The 15,556-nt window shown below is 43.3% G+C and overlaps 1 protein-coding gene across 8 annotated transcripts in view; it reads left to right on the top strand.

Moving 5' to 3' along the window:
- The window catches only part of LOC105463500 (tripartite motif containing 2), a 186,232-nt gene that overhangs the window by 49,445 nt on the left and 121,231 nt on the right, over positions 1–15,556 (top strand). For 2 of the 8 annotated variants that reach the window (XM_011710619.3, XM_011710617.3), the window contains exon 1: positions 2,417–2,548. The exons of 3 other annotated variants lie outside the window; for them this stretch is intronic. In XM_011710619.3, coding sequence (XP_011708921.1) covers positions 2,519–2,548 — 30 coding nt within the window. In that variant the 5' untranslated portion in view covers positions 2,417–2,518. Of the gene's footprint in view, positions 1–2,413; positions 2,549–15,556 lie in introns of those variants that run through there. 3 more of the 8 variants (XM_071092920.1, XM_011710633.3, XM_011710618.3) reach the window with 3 other exon arrangements.

The raw sequence follows: 15,556 nt of genomic DNA, 5'->3' as shown, positions 1-15,556 counted from the left end.
GGATACAAGGGCCAGAAGGAGCCTCATACATTGTTTAGAAAAGGTTCTGGAGGAAGTTGACTTTAATACAAATTAAACACCAGTGGCAGAATCAGAAACATTTTCAAACTAACATAGATTAGAAAGGACGGCATTTGGGGATTATTGTTTTTATAATCACATCAGAAGGGCTTAAGAAAAACTGTGGAAAATAAATACATTTCAACATTTTTCTCTGATAATTCATTTGACAACTACTGTGTTCATTTTGATAACTACTGTATCACTTTATAAATGATGAAACTATTCCAAATGTAATGACTGTACTTTTCACAGTTTGTATGCCTATAATTTATGCAATACCACACAATCAACCAAACAGCTCTTAACTTTATTTTTACTTCAGTGTATTATTTAGAAATTATATAAGGAGGTCTGGCGTGGTGGCTCACGCCTGTAATCCCAGCACTTTGGGAGGCCAAGGCAGGTGGATGACGAGGTCAGGAGATCGAGACCATCCTGGCTAACACGGTGAAACCAGTCTCTATTAAAAAAAAAAAAAATTACAAAAAATTAGCCGGGCATGGCATCGTGCGCCTGTAGTCCCAGCAACTTGGGAGGTTGAGGCAGGAGAATAGCGTGAACCCAGGAGGAAGAGCTTGCAGTGAGCTGAGATCACGCCACTGCAGTCCAGCCTGGGCAACAGAGCGAGACTCCGTCTCAAAAAAAAAAAAAAAAGAAGAAATTATTTAAGGAAAAAAAGCCCTACGGTTTATTTTCTGGTTCTTGGTTATTATCAAAGGATATTGGAAAGTGAAGCTGGTGTACTAGCTTTAAAAGCAGAATTTAAGGCCGGACGCGATGGTTCACGCCTGTAATCCCAACACTTTGGAAGGCCAAGGTGGGCAGATCACGAGGTCAAGAGATCAGGACCATCCTGGTCAACATGGTGAAACCCTATCTCTACTAAAAATACAAAAATTAGCTGGGCGTGGTGGTGTGCACCTGTAGTCCCAACTACTCAGGAGGCTGAGGCACAAGAATCACTTGAACCTGGGAGATGGAGGTTGCAGTGAGCAGAGATTGTGCCTCTGCACTCAAGCCTGGGCAACAGAGAGAGACTCTGTCTCAAAAAAAAAAAAAAAAAAAAAAGTGGAATTTAGTTAAGTTTGGGGGACAGAAAGAAGCCATGGCTCTCCTGCCTTCTTCCAAATATACTGAACTTCTGATATGTTTGATCAAATTAAATGCTCATGGTCCGGCATGATTACAGGTGCAAGCCTGTAATCCCAGCTACTAGGGAGGCTGAGGCAGGAGGATGACCTGAGCCCAGGAGTTTGAGGTTACAGTGCACAATGATTGTGCCTGTGAATAGCCACAGCACTCCACCTTGGGTGATATAGTGAGACCCCCATCTCTACACACATACACACACACACACACACACACACACACACACGAAGAACATAGACACATCAAATGTGAGTCATTTTGCTGACTTGGGCATACAATAAGTCCATTTCTCTGGGTCCTAAAGATATACCAATCTTGCAGTGAGCCAAGATCACACCCCTGCACTCCAGCCTGGGCAACACAGCAAGACTCTGTCTCAAAAAAAAAAAAAAAAAGTAGGCGCGGTGGCACACTCTTGTAATCCCAGCACTTTGGGAGGCCAAGGTGGGCGGATCACTTGAGGCCAGGAGTTCAAGACCAGCCTGGCCAACATGGCGAAACCCCATCTCTACTAAAAATATGAAAACTTACCAGGCGTGGTGGTACATGCCTGTAATTCCAGCTACTCAGGAGGCTGAGGCAGGAGAATCACTTGAACCCAGGAGCCTGCGGTTGCAGTGAGAGGAGATTGTGCCACTGCACTCCAGTCTGGGCGACAGAGCGAGACTCCATCTCAATAAATAAATAAATAAATAAAATAAAGATGTACCAATCAAACAAGCGTTTGCTCTGTAGATGAGATGAGTGCTTCTGATCAGATAGTATGTTCAATAAAATAAGCATGTCATCAAACTAACTTTCTTGGCATTTGTTCTTTGGTTGAAAAACTCCTGTTGACCTCATGAATACTGCATTTATTAACCCCAGAAGACAACAGATATCTAATGTAACATAAATGTCTGTGGCTTTAAAAATACATATTATTATGTGTGCAGTCTACAAACACTTTCCTGAAATTGGTCTTCTGTGGGCAGTGATTTAAACTTTTCAACTTGGATGCTTTTCCTACTGGGGGCTGTAAAGATGAGAACTCAGCCCTCACTCTTCAGTGTTCCTCACTCCCGCGTCCCCTACTTTGGAATGAAACACAATATCTTAAGCAAACAGAGCCCAAAGAGGCTGCTCATTGGCTCTCATTGTCCCCTGATACTGCAGCCCCGCCCCTTTGGCTTGTGCTGACTAGCTGTTTATATTTTAGTAAGGGCCACCCTTTAACTCGGCAGCTTGATGACTATAATGGGCCCAATTGTCTGCGAGCTGCGGGGAGCTGAGTCCCCAGACTGGAGGAGGCTGGCTCTGGTCTTCGATGCACAGGAGTGGCCGTTATGGAACGCAGGTAAGGACACTTCTCAGTGTGTGATAATTCTTTTTCTGGGCCAGCTGGTTAATCCGGGGCTGGGAGAAACAAGTTGGGATTGAGTTGCTACTTTTTCCTGGTTTTAAGTTTTTGCCTGCTGAAGATGGAAGGAAAAGACTGGGATTTGCTGACAAAGCTCACGGTGAGCTCTGTCAACCCAGGCAGGAAGGGAGTAAGGAAGCAAAAAATCGTGGGAGAGACACAGCTGGATTTGACACCAAAGCAACATGAATGTGGCAAAGCATAAGACCAGTTCCAGTGATGTTGTGAGACTCAAATGCTGTTTTATTTCCTAACATAGCTAGTCACAGTCAGGAGCTCAGCTGTGCCTCTCCGGGGTTTCTGTAAGCCAGCTGCTAGCCAATGTAACTCAGTCGACTCCCTTTGAAAGGACTTAATATCTGCTAGTATTTTCAAAGGGCAAACCGTAGTAGTCTTGCATGTTATAAATAGGTCTATTCAGAAATGTGGGAACTGTTTAGAGCAGACAGGAGGCTGTAAAGTTTTACTGCCCCATAGAAGTGCTCAAAGGGTACTGTGTCCCTTCTGCCGTGGGGCTGTGGAATGAAGGAATAGCCCCAGGCGAATAGAGCGTTTGTCCTTGACTACCCAAGTGAGAAGTCGGCAGAGCCTGGGGACACCATGTGAGTCAGGGGTGAAGCCTGACGTGGGCTCAGCCAGCCACACGTCCGGGTACTTGCTGGTTTCTGGGGTGTGAATGGGTGAGGATGGAAAACCACTCAGGCACCGGTCTTTGGTGCCTGCTTTATCTTCTTGGCTGGCCGGTTTGGTGCTCAGTGAGGCACCTCACTGCCTTGTCCTCAGTGGGCAGAGGGCAAGGAAGGGGTTGTGCTGTCATTATGACCTGCAGGGTGGGGAGGGGGCTGCAACAACTTGAGTCCTGGGAATTGCTTTAGAAAGTCCTCCTCCTCCTGTGAACAAAAGAATCACCTATGGCAGCTTTGATCAGATAAGTTTCTGGTGAGCCTCATTGGTGTGGAGTCGGTGAACTTTCGGTCTGTGTTAGTTATCGACAGGAGCCTGATAAAATGAAAAGGTGAGGTTTAATTTTTAGATAAAGCTAAAGGTGAACTATGGGACTCTAATACATCTAGTGCTTTGAAAGTCTCCCCACCTCTCCAAATTCCCACAACTTGTATGTATTATCTAGGTACACCTTGTTTAAAGCCACCATGCTGTTTGTGGCTCCTGGAGGTATTAAGTCAGAATACAAAGGGTATTTTTCGAATGAATTTGACCCCAGGCAACATGAATGCTTGAACCCATTGTATGAAAACAGCGGTCTCTAAGTGAGGCCAAGGTCTCCCGGAGTGGGGAGTGGTCGTAGAGCCCTGGAGAGGGATGAGTCACCCCACGTGGAGGTCCTGACAAGGAATGGACCTTCTGACTCTGCCAGTGAACTTTTGACTCTCCCAGGTGGGGTGGAGGCTCCAAAGGGAAAGGACAGGTGTGCATCATTCACCCTCCAGGCCCACCGCAGGCCTCACAAATCCCGTTTGGTTAGGTTGGTACATTCTCACCTTCCCACCTAACTAGGTGTCCCACAGTGTAACTCACTTCTCACACTAACTGCAGTGAGCGCAGACCCCGAGGTTTAAGGTCTCAGTCCTACCTGGCTGCCTCGACCTCAGAGGCCAGTTGCAAGCTGAAGGTTGTCACCTGTGCTTCTGACCAGCTGGCTATCCATGAGAAGTTCTTACCACCCTTCTTAGATTACAAGCTGTGTAACTTTTTCTAACTTTGTGCTGTAAATCAGAGATTGGCTTCTTGGGGTCAGTCTTCTGTTAGCATGACTCATGGAACTCAGGGAAACACTTAATTCCATTTACCGGTTTATTATAAAGAGTATTACAAAGGATACAGACAAATGAATACATACAGCCAGGTGAAGAGATGGCTAGGGAGGGTCTTGGAGCTTCCATGCCCTCTCTGAGCACCACTCTCCCAGCATCTCCATGTGTTCAGCTATCCAGAAGCCCTCCAGACCCGTTCCTTTGGGTTTTTATGGAGGCCTCATCACAAAGGCATGATTGATGAAACCATTGGCCATCAGTGATTGAGTCAACCTCCTGCTCCTCTTCGCTCCCTGGAAACAGGGTCAGGGGGTGTGTATGGGTAGAGTAGGGCGAAAGGGGCTGAAAGTTCCAACTCTCTAATCACATGCTTGGTTCCCCTGGCAACCAGCCCCCTCCAGAGGCAATCCGGGAGCCCTCAGTCGTCAATCATCTCATTAGCATACAAAAAGACTCTTGATCACTTTGTACGTTCCAAGGGTTTTTCTTTCTGTCTTTCTTTTTAAATTTTAAGACAGGGTCTTGTTCTGTCACCCAGGCTGGAGTGCAGTGGCACCATCACTCACGGCTCACTGCAGCCTCCACCCCTTGGGCTCAAGTGATCCTCCCCATCCTCCTGCCTCAGCCTACCAAAGTGCTGGGATTGCAGGTGCATGCCCCCATGCCCAGCCAATTGCAAGGGTTTTAAGAACTATGTGCCAGGAAGCAGAGACAAGACCAAATATATATTTCTTATTATAAATCACAATATCACACCTTCCTCATGATTCACACTTCATGTCACTTACTCACTGTGTAACTCTGTACAAGTTACCTAACCTCTCTGTGCCCCAGGTTCCTTATCTGTAAAATTCGCTAAATCCCAGGGAGGGCCAGCCACACTGGTAGGCCTATGTGGTGCGGTGGCCGATGGGGGACTGACGACGGGGGACAGACAACACACAGAGGCAGAAGCCAAAGAACACGGGCTTAAAAACAAGGAGTTAAGAGCAAGAGCTTTGATTCAGACAAACCTGGAGTCGAACCTCACTTTCGTTGTTTTACTTGTATGTTATTGGGCAAGTTACCGAACCTCCCTAAGTCTGAATTCCTTCAGCCAAATAATGGGGATGACAATCCATTTCACTGTTTGATTGTGAGGTTTAAATGTGGTCATACATCAAAGTTCCTTATATAGCACTCAGTGCACAGCAAATACTCAGCAAATATTAATTATTTTATCATGACTGCTGCCAGCATCCAACGACAGTCCTAAATACCGTCTAAGTTTACCAAATGTCTCTCTGATTTACTGGTGACATTGGAGAAAGGAAATACTAAGAGAATGCAGTGCAGTAGAAAGAAGCGCAGGCTGGACACCAGCGTTCTGGTCTCCATCCGGGACTGGCCAGCAGGTGGCTCTGGAAAAGGTTTGCCCTCTCTCCTGAGGCATGATCTTCAAAGTCCATTCTAGTTTCTCTGACTTTCGATCTGACGGAAATCTCTCCCGGAGGAACTCATGAGCCATAAGTTAAACATGGTTTGAAATCATCCTTGAGCTCCTTGCTGACTGATCATGCTTATCCATGTTGAAGGCTCATCCAGGAATAATAGATGGGTCTTGTGTGTGGTTTGAAAAGTTCACTTCTGGCCAGGTGCAGTGATGCACACCTATAATGCCAGCACTTTGGGAGGCCAAGGTGGAAGGATCGCTTGAGGCCAAAAGTTCAAGACCAGCCTGGGCAACATAGTAAGACCTTGTCTCTAAAAAATATAAATAAAAAACTAGCCGGGCACGGTGGTACACACCTGTGGTCTCAGCTACTCAGGAGGCTGAGGCGGTAGGATCACTCGAGCTTGGGAGGTAGAAGCTGCAGTGAGCTATGATTGTGCCACTGCACTCCAGCCTGGGCAAGACCTTGTCTCAAAAGAAAAGTACACTTTTTATTTTCACAGGAGGTTATGATACATTCAAGTTGGTTACTTGACACAAGAAGAAATTTGTGTAATTTCTTACACAAAGAAATTACACAATTTTAGATAAATTTCTTTATCTAAAATTATAATACGTTTTATTATTTAATAAATAACAAATCTGAAACTCATTTATCTAAAATTTGTGTTTATCTAAAATTTTCATAGTAAATTGTATGAAAAATATAATATCCCATAGATGTGTCAAGACCAGAACATAGGTCAAACAGAGCTGAACACGAGTCCCAGGTCTACTGGTTGACTGCTAGTGACCTTGGGCAAGTCACTCACCCTCTCCAGTTCTTGTTTTCGTCACCTGAAAATGGGAACGATATTGTCTGCCTTATTGGGCTATGATGAGAATGGAAAGCTAGAACACGTAGACTGCCCTCCATAGTGCTTGGCATGGGGTCGTTCCTTTTCCCTCCCAGATGGAACACTGCATCCATCCCAATGAAAGTTTCTAGATGATGCTCCAGAGGATTCCAAGCAGAGAACATTTACAATTTCCATACATTACAGGAGGGTGAGCCTGCAAGGCAAGGTCTGGAGCTGGGAGCACATCTGGAGCAGTGGGTAGGGACTGAGAACCATATACACACACATGAAGAAATGTGTTCGTTTAGAAGATCTAGCATCAATTCCTTCTTCCTAAGATTTGACAAGACTGGAGTTATTTCTTCACCAGGCCCATTTTGTGAAAAACCCCGGGAAAACTGAGGTCCAGCAGCCTAAGATCTAACACAATGGAATCAGGAAAAATGGTCGACAGGCCCCTGAAGGCATGTAGGGAGCAGGGAGCCTGGTGACCTTTGTGCACCCAAAGCCTCCCTAACTAGAGTAATGGAACACCAATGTGGTTTACATTCATAATCCCTTGCATTTGAGAATTTTTATATCTACTTAAATTTTCAAACAAGGGACACTCACACCACCTCCCACACTTATCAGCATGCTGCTTTATCACTCTGATATGTTCAAGGGACCTACTCCCATAAAAGATAGAAGATGAATCAGAAAACTCAACTGGAATGGGAGTTGTTTAGATATGCACAGTCTCACCTCAAGGGCACCTGCTGGGAATAAGATCCCATATCACACCTCCATTCCTGCTCAGTTTTTCAAGGGAGCATTTCCTGATACGTAGGTCTTTAACTACCAGGTGTATTTGCCCACTGTCCACCTGTGCCTTCAAGTACCATACTTAACAAATTGCAACTGAGGGAACAGTACACTTCACATTTTGCAACTGTTATGCAAACAGAACTTTAGTGAAATTCCTCAAACTATTGACTGTAGAAACCACGGGAGACAAAGGGTCAGTCTCTGACTTCACAAACGTTACCAACTTGAAAAATGAGATCTATTCCCTAAAGAGTGTGTGGGAGGAAGACATTTAAATCTGTAGTGCCCTCAAAGCCTCACTCTAAACCTGGTCTGGCACTTTTCTACATGTGTTCTTTGATATGGTAAGTAGCTAAAGTATATCCCACCAGAGACCTTCCAAGGGTGGGGTTCTCACTGCGTCATTTTCCTCCATATGGCTTCTCTCACTCTTTGCAGGAGAGTAAAATAGAGTTTCAATTGAACTTTGAAGCTGTAACCTGACCTCAGAATCATGCACCATAAAGAGCATTTGTGCTTCTCAAGATACTTTCAAATCCACATGGTTTTCCAAGATATTCCTAGTTGCCACATTGGGTGATTTAATTTTTCTTTTTCTTTTTCTTTTTTTTTTTTTTTTTTTTTTGAGATGGAGCCTCACTCTGTCGCCCAGGCTGGAGTGCAGTGGCCAGATCTCAGCTCACTGCAACCTCCACCTTCCAGGTTCAAGCGATTCTACTGCCTCAGCCTCCCAAGTAGCTGGGATTACAGACACCCCCCACCACGCTCAGCTAATTTTTGTATTTTTAGTAGAAATGGGGTTTTGCCACATTGGCCAGGCTGGTCTCAACTCCTGACCTCAGGTGATCTGCCTGCCTTGACCTCCCAAAGTAATGGGATTTCAGGCGTGAGCCACCGTGCCTAGCCTGGGTGAGTTAATTTTAAATATAGAGACATCAAGCAAAATGTTGCTGAGGAGTCTCTTTCTGCAGCAAAAGTCCTGTGAAATCTGCAAGGCCATCTTTTTCATGGGTCCTCAAATGTTTCACAGGCAACTGGGCAATAATTGCATTTCCAGGAATGCCAAATGGAGCCAAATCCTTTTAACAGCTCACTGACAGGCAGGTTATTCCACTGGGGACCGAAAGGCAAGAACTAGAGGTCTCAAAATATTGGATTCTTGGTTTGTGTTCTTCACTGGATGATTCTATTTTCTTGAGAGCATTTTTAACGAAACAGCAGCAATCAGTGATTTCTTAGAAATGTGGCCCCTTTACATACACCTTCTGTGAGGCTAGCTTTTGTGTTTCCTGGATACTCTGTGTGTTCTGGACATACTGGAGGCATACCATAAATATTAATTAATGCTGGCCATTACAAAAAGAAAATGAAAAGACCCCTATAAGGCAGCAGTGACCCTAGAAGCCCCAGAAGTCGTGTTGGAACTGTGACAAGGAAAGATAGTTACAAGACCTGAAAAAAGAAGCTCTCTTCCCACACTCAACACATGCAGTAAACCCAGGGGCACCATTGTCTGAGCTGTCACTGGAGGGCTGGGAGGAGACAGGGGATGGGGCAATGGCAGCCTGCCCACCCCTCCTCATCACTGTCCAGAGGCATTCAGGAAACACAGGTTTCCAATATGAGGCTGCCTTTTTTTTTTTTCTCACAAGCCATGCTCACCAGGAATCCATAGCGGCCATCTGCACACAGACCTGGTGGTGTCTCAAGCTTCCAGGTGTGGTTTTGGGGGCAGGGTCCTTGGGGAAGGAGGAGTTGCTGACAGTAAGGTAACCTAAGGTCAACTCTGGACAGTGCTGGGTGGAAGAAGAGAGTAGTGACTGCTGATACCTGTCCTTTCTAGGAATTGGGGTTACTGGGTCGGAGAAACATCTCAATACCTTCCAGGCTTCTAAGCCTGGTTGTAAACCTGCTCCTTGATAAAGAGAAACCACATCCAACCTTTAGGAGCAAGGTGGGGCAACATGGGAGCAGATCCTCGTTCATTTGTTTGTTTGTTTTTGCTTGCCTGTTTGCTTTTTTCTTTCTTTCTTTTTATTTTTTATTTTTTATTTTTTGAGACAGGGTTGCACACTGTTGCCCAGGCTGGAGTGCAGTGGTGCAATCATGGCTCACTGCAGCCTTCACCTCCCAGACAGGTGATTCTCCCTCCTCAGCCTCCCAAGTACCTGAGACTACAGGCATGCACCACCGTGCCTGGCTATTATTATTATTTTTTTGTATATATGGGATTTTACCACATTGCCTAGGCTGGTCTCTGAACTCCTGGGCCCAAATAATCTGCCCACCTGGGCCCCCGCAAAGTGCTGGATTACAGGCATGAACCATCACACCCAGCCTCCAAATTCTTATATGACCATTTGAATTCTAGTTGGATTTCTTTTCTCCTCTCTTGTGCTTGTAACTCAAACTTTAATACTTGAAAAAGTTCACCAAATTTAAATATACTTTTCTAAATCTGTGAGAAGGCTGTCTCCCAAGATGGTTTGTTATTGCACATCTTTTCCCCCAAGAGATGGAAATATCCCTTCTCTATTCTCTTTCCCTTAGTCTTTCAAAAACTCAAAGTGAGTGAGGAGGAAGTGCCTGCTTCTAGCTTCTGGCAGTAGGCTACACTTCCCAGCCTGTCAGAATGGCCTCTTTGCGGGCTTCAACCTTTATGAGAAATAAAGCTGTCCTTTAGCAAAGTCATCAAGCTAAGTATCTGTCAACAGATGATGATTAAAGTGTGATACATATACACTATGGAATACTAATCAGCCATAAAAAGAATGAAATCATGCCTTTGGTAGCAACATGGATGAACCTGGAGGCCATTATCCTAAGTGAAATGAGTCAGAAAGAGCCAAAAACTGCATGTTCTCAGTTATAAGTGGGAGGTACACAGTGGGTATATGTGGGCATAGAGAGTGGAATAATAGGCATTGGAGGCTCCAAAAGGTGGGAAGATGGAAGGGGATAAAGGATAAAATATTGCCTATTGGGTATAATGTACATTACTCAGATGATGAGTACACTAAAGGCCCAGACTTCACTATTATGCAGTATTTCCATGTTAGAAAACTGCACTTGTGGTGGTGCATGCCTGTGGTCCCAGCTATTCAGGAGGCAGAGGAGAGAGAATTGCTTGAGCCTGGGAGTTTGAGGCAGTGAGCTGTGATCGCACCACTGCACTCCAGCCTGGGCAACCAAGCAAGACTCTGTCTCTAGGAAAAAAAAAAAAGAAAGAAAGAAAGAAAAAGAAAGAAAGAAAAAGAAAAGAGGTGGATGCAGGCTGGAGATTTAGGAAAGCCTTTTCAGCTCCTTTCTCTTGCCAAGTCTTGTCTGTGGCTTTGGTGGGTGGTTTTGTTTGGGGGCTTGTCTTCTTTATTCCCTTTTCTTTTAATCAAAGCAGTCTGTTCTGGTACTGCCAGTGAAACAACTCTTTCCAGTTCCTTCGCATGGTGGTTGTGCACGTAGCCTCCAGGCCTGGGCTTGCATCAGTCATTTTGTCTATTCATACAAAGGGAATTTAGGCTGTGTTCAGTTCATCTCCTACCAGGGCGTGTACTTTCACAGCCACTGCCTGGGAAGCTTTGTGTGCATGAGATATCACCAGTCTGCCAGGCTACCAGCTTAACTATAAGTGGAGAGACTAACAGATGAAGCAATGACTGTGTGCCAGGAACTGTTCGAAGTGCTTTATGTGTAGGAGTCAGTCAGCCCACTATTATTGTTCTTCTCCATTTTCAGATGAGGAAACCGAGTCTCAGATTGTTGAGAAAATTGTCCCAAGCTGCACAGTTGGTCAGGGGCAAGCCAGCGTTCAGTTTCTAGAGCCTGTGTTTTTAACCATTATGTGACGCCTCCAGGGTACATTATATTCTTTTGTATGAATGTGCAAAAAATATGTCTTCATGCTTCTATTTCTGTTCATTTAACGTGTTTCAATTTTTTTCTATCATAAATAATACAGCAATGAATGTTTTTGCAATAATAACTGATGATAATAGTTAACATTTGTTGAATTGCTAATGATGTGATGGGCTCTGTTTCAAGTTCTTTATGCATCTTAACTAATTTAATCTTTGTAGCAATCCTACTATTATTTTTATTTATTTGTTTATTTATTTATTTATTTATTGAGACGGAGTCTCACTGTGTCGCCCAGGCTGGAGTGCAGTGGCACAGTTTCAGCTCACTGCAACCTCCGTCTCCCGAGTTCAAGCAATTCTCCTGCCTCAGCTTCCCAAGTAGCTGGGATTACAGGCACGTGCCACCACGCCTGGGTGATTTTTGAATTTTTGGTAGAGACTGGTTTCACCATGTTAGCCAGGTTGGTCTCGAACTCCTGACCTCAGGTGATCCACCCGCCTCAGCCTCCCAAAGTGCTGGGATTACAGGCATGAACCACCATGCCCGGCCAATCCTACTATTATTACCATTTAACAGAAGACGGAAAGGAGGCACAGGGCAGTTGGCTACACACTTTGTTCCAGATTGCACAGTTAGAAAGTGGTAGCTTAGCACCATAAGACATGGTGAGGAAAAAAGAAAAAAAGAAAAGTGGAAGGGCTGGCACTGAAACCCAGAGCTGGTACTCTTATGATAGTGTCTGGACAATATCTGTGACCACACCTCTGATAGTGCCTCAGGAAAGATTTTTAAAGTGAAATTACTAGAGCATACGATATAATCATTTTAAAGGTTTTTGATACATCTTACAAAAGTGCTTTTCAATAACACTGGTTGATCATGCTCATTTGCATTTCCATGAGCACTGTGTAATTGATCAAGGACTCTAAAAGTTTGATAAGCCACTGATAAATGGAGCTGCCCCTCTAAGTCCCTGGGCAGTAAAACCTGACCGGCATAGCCTCTGAGATCCTGCAGAATGTTGAGGAGAGCTTGGATTTAAGAGATTAAGAGGGTCAAACTCTGTTCTGTCCATTTTAAAAAATAAGTTTTGTTTAAGAGGAACTATCTAGTATGCTGAAGGCAGCATCAGGTATCTGTAAAATTGCCGTTTGTAACTCAGGATCTTGGAACAAAAGAAACAATAAAGAAAATTCGGAACCAAAACTGTTTAACCTAAGGAAAACTTTTGTCCAAAGCAGCCTCTCAGTGTTCCACATCATTTGCATCATTATGAATAACGGCAACAGCAATTAAGGTTTATATTGCATTTTTAACTGAACACGTGCTTCTCTCATATTTCTTAGACCAAGCCAGTGTTTCTTGTACTTTCCTGAAGATAAGAAATACCAAGAGGTGTTGTTAGGTAGATCATCATAAATAATCAGGCCTCCCCTAGGTAAGTTCTGATTTAGGAGGTCTGGGTTGGAGCATTAAATCTGTGTTTTGACAAGCATACTAGGTGATTTTTGTTTTCTGGGAATTTTGGAAACTACTGGAACACACAATAAAATAGCTGTAATAAGTTCTTTTTTCAGTGTAAGCTATTAACATTAGAATGCTTGCTTTTAATTGGAATCAGATGTTAAAGAGAAAATCTACAACGATCAGTCATTGCAACAGAAGTAACAATTACATACTAGCCTCACTTAGCATTCTTCACCCACACTGGTTACCTAAATGTACCTCTCTTAGTTCTCTTGAATGTCTATTATACAGGCAGATGCAACTTGCAAATCCTAACTCGAACATACACTTCAGTGCCTCACTAGAACCCCTAATTGGCATCTTTTTCCTAAGTCAATATACTTGGCATATGCCTGACTAAAGTGCCACTTTCTCTTGTTTAGACCCTGAAGCTGATGTAGACTGGGAACTGATTACTGAGATCCAGACATAGCTCCTCCTCTCCTCCACATAGGCCCACCCACCAAGAATCCCTACATTGGGAACCCTTGGGGTTCAAGGATCATGAGTCTGGGGCATGCCCCCTGGGATCACTGTTCGGAGCTGAAAATGCATTTCCCCATGGAAACGTTGATGTGGTGCCATTTTGCTAGAGTCCAAGTACGTTTTCTGGTTTTTGTGGGCTGATCTGAGCACTTGCTGCCATTTATAATATTTCTATAAAAAATATCAAGCTCAAAACTACATTAGGGAGGGGAGCATCTGGAGTGTTGGAAATATCCCATTTCTTGTTCTGGATGGTGTTTTTACCCTGTTACGATCCCTTTGTGATATTTCATTGAGCCGTTGCCTTAGGATTTATGCACTTCTCTGTTTTAAAATTATATTTATTAAAAATGTCAACATATGGGGGTTTGCAAGAAAAAAGGTTTCTTAAATAAAACCCCTCCATATGGAATATAGCCTTTTGGAAATTAAAGACAGACATTGAAATCTGTGATTAATATAAAGAATAAGAAAATAAATCAATTATCATATTTTTTTTCACATGCTGGATAAAAGATTTCAAAAGAAACCCTTTCATGGTTCCTTTTATTTGTTTGTTTTTTCATCTGTAATTTGGGAATTAAACAGACATTCAGTCACAATAGTCTCAAGCAGTACAGTTCAAAAAACTTTTTTGCCTGTTTTTTTATTGTTTGTTGTTGCTTGATGCAAGTGAGGTTTTCAGCTGGAAACTTCAAAAGCCTGACACATATTAAAAATAAGCAGATTTATGATGAGTGGGATTTTTGGCACGCAATTGAGAAAAATCACCAAGACTCCAAAGAGAGTTGTTCTCTTTCTGTCTTGGCTTTCTCATGTGCTGTTTCTTAATGTTTGGTTTGAAGCAGTGTATGGTTCTGTAATGTGACCTGAAGCCTCTATTGAGTAAGCATCCCTGGAGACTAAGGAACATCTTTCTATGCTAATGGATTAGTCCAAGAAGATCAATGTATCATCATTTCAAGAAAATATTACAAGAAAGAATGCTCTTACTCTAATGGAAGCCAGTAGCAATTTCCTTGTCAATTTCCCAGCTATTTTAAAATATTATTTTAGTACTTAGTTTCCTGGGCTGACTCTACGTTCAATCTAAAATTAATTGTTTGTCCCAGTTCACTGTCTTAGTCTCTGGACTCCAGTTGCAACTTTCATGAGATTCCATTCCTCTCCTGCAGAGGGTTTAAAGGGCTGCAGAATAAGAGGGCAGCTTGCACATTCTTCTGACAAGACAAAAGGAGGCATGTTTCTCAATTCTTCCCTTAGTTTCTACCCCCAGAAGTTCACAAGATGAGTGTCCAAGTCCATTTGTGCTACTATAACAAAATACCTGAGGCTGGCTAATTTATAGACAATAGAAATTTATTTTTCAGTTCTGGAGGCTGGGAAGTTCAAGATTAAAGCACCAGGAGGTTTGGTGTCTGCTGAGGGCTGCTCTCTGATTCAAAGATGGTGCTGTGAATGTCTTTACATTGCCAAGGGGATGGAAGGACAAAAGGGTTTGCTAGTTCCCTCAAGTCCTTTTATAAAGGCATTAATCCATTCATAAAAGGGGAGCATCATGAACTAAACACTTCCTAAAGGCCCCACCTCTTAATACTATCACATTGGTAGTTAAGTTTCAACATATGAAGTTGGGGGCCCACATTCAGGCCATAGCAATGAGATTCTGTGAGTTCTTTGATTTAGATGAACTTTGTTTAGATGAACTTTCTTTCATTTCTCCCCAGCATCTTACCGTGAGCACAGTCAATACAACTGAAAATTAAGCTTTGCTTTTTCTTTTCAAAGTGGCTCTCTCTTTTTTTATGCTCATGTTTCTGTTAAATGACATGATTTTATTTTTTAATTTATAAAACCTTTTGGAGTTTATGCTAATTCAATTATGGGACCCTAGACAAAAAGGAGACATAAACTCCCCAAGGAGTATACAGGGTAATAAGGAGATGAGGTGCAGGTACAGATAACCCAAGTACCCAGAAGGCTGGAAGTGCTGTCACTGAAATACAAAGTATACAGGATTCAGAGCAAGAGGTCATTCTCATCCATGGGTACCAGTTGAACTTCATCAGGAATGGGCAAGATTTGGACAGGGGAAGATGAAGAAAAGGCCGCCCCATACTCAGCAGGAACAGGCAATAAAGTACAGGTCAGTTGAAACTGAGGGAGTCAGTGCAAGAACTGCTGTGAAGCTTAATTTTACAGCATAGGAGAAAGTTAAGTTCTAAAACCAGCACTTAAAAAAGAGAGT

Source organism: Macaca nemestrina, chromosome 3, assembly GCF_043159975.1.
Source record: "Macaca nemestrina isolate mMacNem1 chromosome 3, mMacNem.hap1, whole genome shotgun sequence".
Taxonomy (NCBI): domain Eukaryota; kingdom Metazoa; phylum Chordata; class Mammalia; order Primates; family Cercopithecidae; genus Macaca; species Macaca nemestrina.
The sequence above is the reverse complement of the archived record's forward strand: the minus strand, read 5'-3'. Positions and strand labels throughout refer to the sequence as shown.